General features: G+C 34.8%; 1 protein-coding gene across 3 annotated transcripts; it reads left to right on the forward strand.

The window, feature by feature from the left end:
* Positions 1-6,338: 6,338 nt before the first annotated feature.
* On the forward strand, positions 6,339-11,686 carry LOC138886892 (uncharacterized). 3 transcript variants are annotated; one of them, XM_070168573.1, is made up of 3 exons: positions 6,339-6,417; positions 10,634-11,029; positions 11,606-11,686. In XM_070168573.1, exons 2-3 carry the CDS (start codon positions 10,807-10,809, stop codon positions 11,647-11,649), a joined length of 267 nt encoding a protein of 88 aa, XP_070024674.1. In that variant the 5' UTR covers positions 6,339-6,417; positions 10,634-10,806; the 3' UTR covers positions 11,650-11,686. The 3 variants fall into 3 exon arrangements, with proteins under 3 accessions (XP_070024674.1, XP_070024672.1, XP_070024673.1); XM_070168571.1 differs by lacking the exon at positions 6,339-6,417 and adding an exon at positions 6,437-6,525; XM_070168572.1 differs by lacking the exon at positions 6,339-6,417 and adding an exon at positions 10,399-10,530.
* Positions 11,687-12,265: the final 579 nt, after the last annotated feature.

The following is a 12,265-nucleotide window of genomic DNA, read 5'->3' on the forward strand; positions in this document are numbered from 1 at the left end:
TCCAAGTAGAAATCAAAACTAGCATGGCAAGTGAAGGAGCAATAGACCTCAAGGCCAAGGCCAGTGGTTTAATTCAAGAAAGAACAGCATACGCACTGAGTGGGTGGCAATTGTCGTACTTTGAGATTCATGTGAAAACACAAGGGTTTGGTAAATGTCGGTTTATGAGCAATGCAATAGATAAAGGGTATTGGGTCTGAACGGAGAAGAGGTATTTTCTGTGATATGGGTGACAGAGAAATTGGTTAGTCAATAATCAAGCAACGTCTTTCAAGGTGAAATCAAAGTTATAATGGAAAGTGAAGGAGCAATCATCGCAAAGTCAAGGCCACAGACCAACCACCATATTTAAACTCACAAGTTTTCTTTGTCTGAAACAGGGACAGAAGCTCTGTTCATATCAAAGCTGGGAAGCTTGAAATTTTCAGGTGTAATACCCCAATTCTGCTTACGCAAAGGCTATTGAGAAGATCACACATAACCCGTAGGAGATGCACTTCCTAGTCTGGGCTTTCAAGTTATATTTTGTTGTAGGAGACGCACTTCCTAAACTGAGATTTTACCCTTTAGGAGACGCACTTCCTAGTTTGGATCATATGAGTTTGAGTCTACGATGGTTTTACCCCCTAGGAGACGCACTTCCTAGTCTAAGTCTTCCAAATTACATTTTGTTTTAGGAGACGCACTTCCTAAATTGATAGTTCATCCATAGGGGACACACTTTCTAGTTTGAGTCATTGATATTTCACCCATAGGAGATGCACTTCCTAGTCTGGGTAGTTCAGGTTATATTTTTGTTTTAGGAGACGCACTTCCTAAATTGAGATTTTACCCCTAGGAGACGCACTTCCTAGTCTGGGTAGTTCAGGTTATATTTTTGTTTTAGGAGATGCACTTCCTAAACTGAGATTTCACCCTTAGGAGACGCACTTCCTAGTCTAGGTAGTTCAAGTTATATTTTTGTTTTAGGAGATGCACTTCCTAAATTGAGATTTCACCCGTAGGAGACGCACTTCCTAGTCTGGGTAGTTCAAGTTATATTTTTGTTTTAGGAGACGCACTTCCTAAATTGAGATTTCACCCCTAGGAGACGCACTTCCTAGTCTGGGTAGTTCAGGTTGTATTGTTGTTTTAGGAGACACACTTCCTAAATTGATATTTTCTCCTAGGAGACGCACTTCCTAGTCTGGTTCATTTAAGTTCATTCGTGGGAGACACACTTCCTAGTTTGAGTCATTGAAGTTTCACCCCTAGGAGACGCACTTCCTAGTCTGGGTTTTTCAGGTTATATTTTTATTTTAGGAGACACACTTCCTACATTGAACTTTCCCCTAGGAGACGCAATTCCTGGTTCCACGCACTAAAGTTATACCCTTAGGAGACGCACTTCCTAGTCTGGGGTTTTTTTAAGATACACTTTTAGGAGACGCACTTCCTAGTTTGGATCGTATGAGTTTTAGTCACTGAAGTTCTCACCCCTAGGAGACGCACTTCCTAGTCTCGGTCATTTAAATTTATTCCTAGGAGACACACTTCCTAGTTTAAGTCATTAATGTTCCACCCCTAGGAGACGCACTTCCTAGTCTTGGTATTTCAAGTTATATTTTGATTTACAATATTGCTAACAACTCACAAATCTTCCTAGTGCAAACTAAGGGAAGAAAATTTTCTTTGTTTTGTCTATTTTGTTGTAATCAGGCACCCACCTGGAGAACAAGGGGAGACAACTCAAGTTTCTAGGGAAAGCATTTTCAAAGGAAGGCAGTTCAAGTTTCAGGGGAAAAGGTTCAAGGTGCAAGGGAAAATAGTGTCAAGTAACAAGAGAAGATGGTTCGAGTTCAACAGTCGGGCGTCCACCTGAAGAAAAGGAAAAGCATCTCAAGAATACCATTCAAGTCAGCCACAAAGGAACTTATGAGGAAGATACAAGTCAACAAGGCAATATCAGTCACAAGATCAAGTTTGGAAATAAACCTTTGTAAAGCATAGATTATAGCTTAGTCTAGATTCTTCATTTTTGTTATGGTGTGACAAGGAGGTCAGTAGGCAGTATCAACAGCAGCAAGAGCAGTAACAGTAAAACCGCAGCTTCATGGTAGTCCTAGCTACCAAACTTCCCGAACTACATTGACCTGATTCCTTTATAGCCAAGGATATGTAGGAAACCTTTGAAGCAGAGGTTCGGTCAAATCTTTCAAAAAATGCTTCCCACGGAGTGTTCAAACATGCAAAAATCGCTCGTATCCGCTCACTTTATCTTTGCACAAAAACTCTTTTTGTTTCCGGACAAAGAGGGGCAGCTGTGAGCACGTGATTTTTGCCTCATACGAATTACTCCAAAATAATTCCCAAAATTAGGTTTTGGCCTTGATTATTTGTTATTTTTAGGAATTATTGCGTGATTTTTCTGATTGTTTGCATATACTTGTGGGAGTGTTTAATTTTATTAATGCATTAAAAATACAAAAATATAGCATTGACATTTAAGATTTGATTTTACATTTTTTGGAATTAATTAATAATTAGGATATCAGAAAACTTTGAAATGGTATCTCGTTAATCACTCAGTCAAAATAAGTAGGATTAGTTCAATAAGTTTGGTATTAAGTTCTTGTTTAATTATATCAATAAGAACTGATTAATATAAGTAATTCAAGGGTTTACCTACTTAAGAAGTTTCTAGTGGATAGTAGGGTTAGGATTGCACTAATGGATTAAATAATTAAGTGGATAATTGAGTGGACAATGGAGTGGAGGATTAAATAAATGAAAAGTTAAGTTGGTAGTGGAAAATGCACTAATTGAATGCCCATTTAAGGGAGCTGAAAATCAAAAAACGAGGGGAGCGGAGAGAGCGGTATACACTCGATATACACTATGGATACAATGGATATACAGGGGCAGAGAGCTAAGAAAACTTGGAAGAAATTCTGAGAGAGGGAGACAAGAAAACATTCTGAAAATACTGAAAAAATTGGAATTTACTGTTTCATTGATTTCTATTTTCTGGTTTTCAATTTCGAATTGGCTGAAATCATCTTCCATATACTGTTTCATTGAACTATCTAGGGTTAATAGCTGGATTAAAACTGGGACTGTTTTGTTGCTGCTGGTGATTGTTGTTGTTTTTACTTCTGATCTCACCCCTTTTGAATTTAATTTTTAGGTATTCTTTCATACCCTTTGCTAACAAATGAAGTGCCACAAGTTGGAACCAGATTGAATTTGTATACAGATTTGGATGTTCGAATTGGAATTTGAATAAGAGTCTTGTTTGAATGTTAAATTCTATTAGCTTCTGCTGTTTATACTTTTGTTTTCTTGTTATGATTCATGTGTTAAGTTGTCCAACTGTACTCAAGGTATAGATTGTATACAACAATAGCTTCTGCTGAAATTTTGGCTTTGTATGTATAGATTGCATGGTCTTAATTGTAACCAATTGATGTTTCCATATAGTTTATGCCTTAGTTTAAAAGGGGATTATTGTTGATTGATATATATAAAGTTCTTATTCATGCCCCGACTCGTTTTTCTCCCCTCTTCAACGGTTAAAAAGATTATGAGAGATCACTGGTAGGTATGGCTTCAAGGATTCGATCCTGAAGTCCTTGCTTGCAGCCGACGTTGCCAAAATATTCAGGCCCTTCCACTAATAAAATGGTTTAATAAAGCCTTGTTGTTTGGAAGGGACTTATCAAGTACTTTAGTGTTAAATAATTAGGGTCTTAAAAAATGGAAATTTGAGGCAAGTCATAGTTAGACACTTAGTAACAAATGGCTCTTCTGTTAATTTCATAATGTAGAGGTAAAATAATAAATATTCCTAGAGAAACCTTTAGGACCGTTTAAAATATTATCGTGATTGTGGACATGTTCACGTAGACATAATTACGAATTTTCAAAAATAAATTAAGGTCCGCGTCCGCGCGACTTTGACTAAGTTTTTTTTCTTAAATAAACTAAGTGTTGTGAATTGTGTACACGTACACGTGACATGACTCTTGACACGCCAAACCACACGAGTATACGTATGCGTAACTCGATAATTCTTTAAGTACGAGTAAATTACGTAATTAAAAGCGGTAAAGGTAAAAATGCATGTAGTTTCTAAACACATAATTAAATAATTTAAGCCAAGTATAAATGGTTAAGTGACCGTGCTAGAACCACGAAATTCGGGAGTGCCTAACACCTTCTCCCGGGTTAACAGAATTCCTTACCCGAATTTCTGGTTCGCAGGCTACAATACAGAGTCAATCTTTTCCTCGATTTGGGATTCGAACCGGTGACTTGGGACACCATAAATTATCCCAAGTGGCGACTCTGAATCTTTAAATAAACTAATCCCGTTTCGATTGTCCTTTGATTGGAAAAACTCCCTTATACACTCCTTCGGGTGTAGGTAAAAAGGAGGTGTGACAAGGGATTCATAAAAAAGGATTCAAAAAATATATATATTAGGATGTCACACTTAATGTAACATTGAATAATTTTATTTACAAAAACTTAGCAAATTAAAAAAAGAATCATTTGACAATTTTTTATTTATACAAATCTAAATCCTGCTCTCCAGTATTTTATTTTCCTTTATTGATTGTAGTACCTTAATGCACCATACTTCAAATATTAGTTTGATCTTAAAGCAAATTTTGAATGCTAATAAGTTCAATAAGAGAAAATTAATAAAAATATTTACAGAAAAAAAATATTCTAATAGAAATTTAGTAAAAAAAAATTAAAGAAAAAAAGGTACTGGAAAACATTATCCAACCGGATATTCTCACGGTTGGATGAAGAGCTCATGAAAAGAATTTTGGGTAAACTGAATGGATGCATTGAAGAATGTAAAGTCTTTTTTGAGGATTGTAACGGGTTCATTGAAGATTGTGATTCAAATTTTAAGAGACAAACCCTAACCCTAACATTCAAAAATTATACTATAAATACAACTCTATACATAATTAATCTCATTCATCCAAATTATCTTTTAGAATTCAAATTTCTCTGAAAATAACAATGGAAAGAACCCTTTCTAAGAAAATTGTCGATGAACCTCTACATGGTTCACCCGTCAACCATAACATCCTGTACCAGGATGTTAGGAACAAGTTGAAGAACTTGAAGACAGAGACAAACCTGTTGATGCTACGTCTGACAAGGGAAATCGGAGCAGACTATGTTAAACGTTTTCTCCTTGATTCTTACCCGCTCACTTCCTGCTACAACATGCTTGAGGAACTTCTAGCCGAGCAAGATGAAAAACCCAATTGTCACGACCCGGATTTTCCACCCTCGAGAGTCATGATGGCGCCTACTAGTATGAGCTAGACAAGGCGACTTTTGAACAAATTACCTTCTTTCTATTTTAATCCTTTACAAGAAATTATGAGCAATAACTTAAAGACAGCAGAATTTATATCGAGCGGAAGAAAAATAATAAAATTGCTTAGTATAACCAATACAACTGTTTAAACAAGACTACCCAGAACTAGAGTCACAGCTTCACAGACAGCCTAAGAGTACTGCAAATAAAGGTCTGAAAGAAATAAAAGATACATTGTTTCTAAAATAAGTAAAGGAAACAAGATAAAGGAAAGATAAGAGGTGATGCCAAGGCCTGCAGACGCCTGTAGGACTACCTCGGGTTGCCTAATGAACAAGAAGCAACAATCTCACTACGTTCCGAAGTCTACAGCACTGGGATCTCTGCACAAAAGAGTGTAGAGTGTAGTATCAGCACAACCGACCCCATGTGCTGTAAGTGCCCAGCCTAACCTTGGCGAAGTAGTGACGAAGCTAGGACCAGACTACCAAATAAACCTATGTAGTTAAATCATATACAGCAAAAATAGAAGCAAATAATCACAATTAAAAATGTGCGGGGCACTACTAAAAAATCGTTCTATTGGAACAGTTATTTTGCAACGGTTAGCCAACTGTTACAATAGATTATGTGTTGGAACGGTTTTAATTGTTCCAGTAGAGTAAAAAGGCTTTTGGCACACTTCTGAAGCAAAACCATTCTAATAGGATTCTAACCGTCGCCATAACTGAAGCTATGGAGATGGTTTATCAAAGGCGATACAATAGGGTTATTTATGGGAACGGTTTGCTAAAATAAAATATTTATTGGGACGGTTTATTTTTCCTTCCATACTTTCCCTCCTATATTTTTATTAAAAAATAAAAAATGATGACCCCACCAAAATTTTAATACCAAATCTCTTTAGGTTATTTGGTAAGTTAGAAAACGCACTAGTACTAAAGCCTTTGGTCTCCCTCTTGTCTTTGCATCTATCATACCTCTCTCTCATCTTGTTAAACCTAGAAATATTACCATCGACGAACTTAGCGGAAGGAAGATCCATTCCGACAAGGGACAACCATTTCAGCTAATATAAGGGAATCTCAGATGTAGGTTATCGATATATTTCCCGTGTTCGATATATTTTGTTGTTATTCGCTGTTCGCTATTGTTTCGCCGGAAAATTGGTTCGTTGCTTCTTCTGTTTTCTTTCATTGGTAAGATTTTTGTTAAACCCATTAATTTACTCTGTCCTTGATTTGTATTATATGATTAATTTTTTGATTTCTAATTTGTAAAATTGGGGTTTAGTTGGTGGATCTGGATAGATGAAAGGGATGTTGAGAATAGAACAATTTCATGTTTAAATCTTTTTCTAGTATGGACTTTTTTTTGATATTTTTTTGTGTTCGATATTTTCTGTGGTTGTTCGCTATTGTTTTACCGAAAAATTGTTTCCCTACTTCTGTTTTCTTTATTTGATAAGATTTATGATAAACCCATTAATTTACTCTATACTTTGTTTGTATTATATGATAATTTTTTTTATTTCTGGTTTGTAAAATTGGGGGTTTGGTTGGTGGATTTGGATAGGGCTGTTGAGAATAGACCAGTTTCGTGTTTAAATCTTTTTTTAGTATGGACTTTTTATCAACAATGAGTCTTATTCTACATTTTTCTTTCTTGACAATAATGGTTTGTACTATTTGAAGGAAGAAACTTATTCAGTAATGAACAATTACAATACAAGTATAATAAAATATAATCTTTGTTGGTTCATATGCTCCTACACTTAATTTCAACTGCCTAGACTTTTTGTTTTATGAAATAAGTTGTATTTCATTAACAAGAAGCATCCAGGGGATGCATAGGTTACAAAAAAAGGAAAATATCAACTGCCTAGACTAGAAATCCATTTACTAGGACTTCCACTTGTTTCCAATTTAAGGTAATAAGCTCTCTTTCTAGTTTAATTTTCTACTCAATACACCTTTTCACTTTTCCAATAGTAGGATCTAGAACTAGGAAGCTACCAAAAATATGGCAAAGTCTTTGTTATATTAACAAATTTCCAGCAGAGTTAACTTTTTTCAAAATATGGTAGAATCCCTACAATTAAGAAAACTGACTAATTATTAAATTAATTCAAACCTAAAAGAACTCCATTTTATATGATATTAATTAATCACTTATTAAGAGATATTATGTTATTTTTGGACAAATTACTTAGTGGATCTCTTCTTTAGAGTTTTCTGCTGGTGTTTTTTTATTAGTCATTTTGATCACCTTCATAGTTTTTCACCTTTTTCATTTTCTTGCTTATGCTTTTTCCAACACACATCAATCATCATCTTCACAACATTATTATTGTATAGTATATACTGTATGATATATAGTAATTGTAGGAAAAGAGAAATTTGGTGATAATACATACAATAACTGAATTTGACAGAATGGTTCCTTCTCTATTACAATTAACTATAATAAAGTGATCTGGTATTGTGATTCTAATGAAATCATGTGCCTTATGCTTGTGGCTTGTTATGTAGTATTTCATAATGAATACACATGATTGAAAATCTCACATCTAAATTTAATAGCCACCATTTCTTAAAATATTTGCTATCGATGTTCGATGTCTTGTTCGTTATTGTGGAAAATCATTTTGATGCTCCTTTTCTTTTCTCTGGTAATATTGCTAAAGTCTACTATTTTACTTTCTGTTGTTAGTATTATATGATACATTTTGTAATTTTTGGTTTGCGATATTGGGGTTTAGTTTTTTGATTTTAATTTCGTATTAGAAATCATGATATTTGCCTTACGTAACTATTTATGTGATGGTTTTGGTGACTGTTAAGTTTTGCAACAGTGAAATCTATATAATTTTGACAATAAGTGACTTTTTTCTATCTTTCTTATTATTTGATTTTTTATTAAGAGTATATAAACAAATTTTATACTAGTTGTTTTGGTGTTATATAGGATAAAATTAATTTAATGGATAACGGAGATAAAAGGTGGATGGGCCTTCGAAGGTCAACTGATGAGTACATACAAGGAGTGAATAAATTTCTTGATAAAGCATTTGAATGATCTTCCCAAGGAAATCAAATTTTATTCCCTTGTAAAGTGTGCGCTAATTGTTTTTGGCATCATAGGAATGTGGTGGAAGACCACTTGATTGTTAATGGTTTTGTTCATGGATACAATAAATGGTTTTCACGGGGAAGGATTTTCCTCGAGAAAGACTCCATGCCCAAGAAGTAATGATGAAGGTTCTGACATGCATGACGATATTGATGGATTACTTCATGATACATTTCGAAATGTCGAGGATGATTTGGGACATGAAGAAGTGAGGGATGGACCATCAGAAGATGCAAAAAGATTCTTTAAATTAGTAGAAGAAGGGAAAGAAGAATTATATCCAGGGTGTGAAAATTTCTCCAAATTAGGTTTTACGATTCGGTTGTACTTGTTTAAATGCATTCATGGGATAAGTAATGTGGCATTCACAGACTTGTTGGAGTTGTTAAAAGAGGCATTTCCATTTTCTCAGCTACCCGAGTCTTTCTATAAGGCAACAAGCATGATAAAAGATTTGGGTCTTCATTATGAAAAAATACATGCATGTCCTAATGATTGCATGTTATTTTGGAATGAATATGTAAATGCAGATACTTGTTCTGTGTGTGGGTCTTCTATATGGAAGAATGTTGTTAATGTATTGACTAATAAAAAGACCAAAACCCCTGCAAAAGTCTTAAGGTACTTTCCATTAAAGCCTCGGCTTCAAAGGATATTCATGTGTCCCGAAACAGCTGAAGCTTTGAGATGGCATGCCACTGAATGACCGAATGATGGAAATATAGGACATCCTGCTGATGGTGATGCTTGGAAGGAATTCGACTCCTTGCACCCTGAATTTTCTAGCGACCCTTGCAATGTTAGATTGGGTCTTTCAAGTGATGGCTTCAACCCGTTTCGAACAATGAGCATTTCCCATAGCACATGACCTGTTATGTTAATGAACTATAATCTATCGCCTTGGATTTGCATGAATCCAGAGTATATAATGTTGTCAATGATCATCCCAGGTCCGTCATCTCCGGGAAATGATATAGATGTGTATCTACAACCCCTAATTGCTGAATTGAAGGAACTATGGTTATTCGGTGTAGAAACATTTGATGCCGAATCCAACCAGATGTTTCAAATGCGTGCAACATTAATGTGGACAATTAGTGATTTTCCTGCACTAGCAATGCTTTCTGGATGGAGCACAAAGGGAAAATTTGCATGCCCCACTTGTAATTATGGCACATGTTCTCAATATCTCAAGCATAGTCGTAAGATGTGCTACATGGGTCATCGGGCATTTTTGCCTCCTGAACATCCATTTCGAAGAGATAAGAAATCATTTGATGGTAAGAAGGATCATAGACATGCACCTACTCCTTTGTCGGGTATAGAAGTCCTCGAAGAGTTGCGTGAATTCAAGAATGTCTTTGGAAAGGGCCAAAAGAAAAGGTATCGGGATAACAAGTGTCCATAGAAGAAAAGATCCATCTTCTTTGAACTACCATACTGGGAAACTAACAAATTGAGGCACAATCTTGATCCGATGCACATTGAGAAAAATATATGTGATAGTATTCTTGGGACATTATTGGAGATCGATGGAAAGTCAAAAGATCATGTAAATTCTCGTTATGATTTGCAAGAAATGGGAATACGAAAAAAGCTTCAACCAATACAAGATATTGTAAGTGGAACAATTTCTTTGGCTAAAGCTTGTTTCTACATGAATCTAGAAGAGAAGAGGCGATTTTGCACCGTCTTTAAAAATGCCAAATTTCCAAAAGGTTGTGCCTCGAATATATCACATTGTGTGTATGAGAAAGATATGAAAATATCGGAGTACTAACATTGAGAATCGGAAAAAGTTGAAGAATCCTCACACTGCTGGAAAAAGAAGTTTTGCTTTAGTTTGCTCTAAGTTGGTGTGTAACTAGCCAATCGTGGCAAAAATATTTCAATTTTAGCTTTTGTTTAGTTCATGGAAGATCATTAGGAATGCTAACTCACTTTCATGTAACTAGGAAAAAGACAAGGAAACTTCGGATCCTTTATCAGCAAAGGAAGTCTTTGTTGCTACAAGAAAAAGAAAAGTTGGGCGATCATACAAGTCCTCGGATGAAGATACAACTAGTAAAATTGTGTGATTATATTTAATTAATTTCATATTGAGATCAATTATTTGTTTCTATTTGTTTACTTTTTATTTACTTGAATTATATTTTTTTTGAATTTTCTTTGTAGGCTGAAATGGAGGAAGTTGAAGCACAACAAAACGAGAATGGCAATGAGTCCGTAGAGGCATTTGCATCTGTCATGGGACCTGAACATTCGGGACGTCTGAGATTGTAGGATATTTTCAACCATCTTCAAATACTTCAAATTCTATACAAAAATTGGAGGAGAAGATACAAAGAATGGAGGAAAAATTTGAGGAACAAAAGGCAACTATCCGTCAAGAAGTTGTTGCAGATGTCCTTGCACGTCTTCAGCATTCAGGAATTGATATTGATGCTAACATTATTCTTGCAGCATTGGGTGATAATTCATTAGGAGAAGCTTCATCTGCTCAGCAAACAGCATTGCAACCAATCCATCGTCCCTCTACTGCTACCAACAAAGAAGGCCAACTCATTCCAGGTATTAACTCATTGACAATTTAATAATTTTTGTGAGATCTACTGTCTTAGGTTGGTACTTCATGTGTTGCACTTAATTATTTAAATGAGGTTGCGATTGAAGTGACTGTTACTTGAGCAGGTTGAATAATTTAGTTGTGATGTTGTTTTGTGATGTAATAGTGTTCGAAGATATTACGGCAGATTGTTGCTTAAAAAATTATAGACTGGAGAGTTGTTTGATATGGTTTGTCTGTTGATGATTCTGGTTTGTTATGTGTTGTTAAAGAAATTAAATATTATTGTAATAGATGGGAGAGTTGAAAATTACTCTTGTGTATAGCATAATATTGTTTTGAGCAGGTTAAATTTTTTGAGATAGTCGTATTTACAAAGGAAATTTTGCCGAAAATTTTAAAAATTAGAGAGTTAGAAATTATTTGAGTTATCAAATTGGTCATTCAACTCTCTAATGTTACTTTTCCGTCCCATGCCTTTTTGCATTCCATGTGTGAGAAGAGCAGTTAATTAGCAACACTTTATTATTCAATTTTCTTAAAACTTTCTTTGTTTAACTATTTGTGCTTGAATTTTGTAGGTGCATCGATTGCGGATGAAAGCAGTGATGAAGACCTTACTTGAGTTTTGTTGATCGTTATTAGACTTTCTATCATCAAGGATATTTTGGTTTAGAACTTTTTGTATGCAAATTAAAACTCATCTATTTTGACTTTTGAATTGTTGATCAAACAATGTATTCATATTTTGTTTTTGGATATGGATATGCGAGTTAGATATTTTAATCTTATTTTGTGGTTTCTACAAGTTATGATGTGTAAAATTTCATTGCATAGGAAAATTAGAAAATATGCCTCATTTTGCTTCCATAAATATTACAAATTACAATAGTGAATTGTTGCAACGGACAATATAACCGTTCCAATAGACCTAGTAAAGAACAATAGCATCCCTATAATAACCGTTGCAATATGTTGCAATATACGTTGCAATAGGATACAAACAATTGTTCCAATATATAACAAAACCATTACAATATATCATGAAAACCGTCGCAATAGATTTAAAAATTCGTTAGCACAATTATAACACAACAGTTTATAACCGTTCCAACACAGCAAAAAACCGTTCCCATAGAGTGGTCATTGGTTGAGTTATAACCGTTGCAATAGTCATATACGGAGACGGTTTGAAAACCATTACAGATAACCGTTCTAGTTGATCTATTGTAACGCTGAAT

Source organism: Nicotiana sylvestris, chromosome 3, assembly GCF_000393655.2.
Source record: "Nicotiana sylvestris chromosome 3, ASM39365v2, whole genome shotgun sequence".
NCBI lineage: Eukaryota > Viridiplantae > Streptophyta > Magnoliopsida > Solanales > Solanaceae > Nicotiana > Nicotiana sylvestris.

What these genes read in the sequence shown, in the direction of transcription:
- LOC138886892 (XM_070168573.1), top strand. Translation starts at nt 10,807, where the DNA reads ATGGAGGAAAAATTTGAGGAACAAAAGGCAACTATCCGTCAAGAAGTT. An exon ending in AGAAGGCCAACTCATTCCAG is followed by an intron (nt 11,030 to 11,605) that starts GTATTAACTCAT and finishes TGAATTTTGTAG; the next exon opens with GTGCATCGATTGCGGATGAA.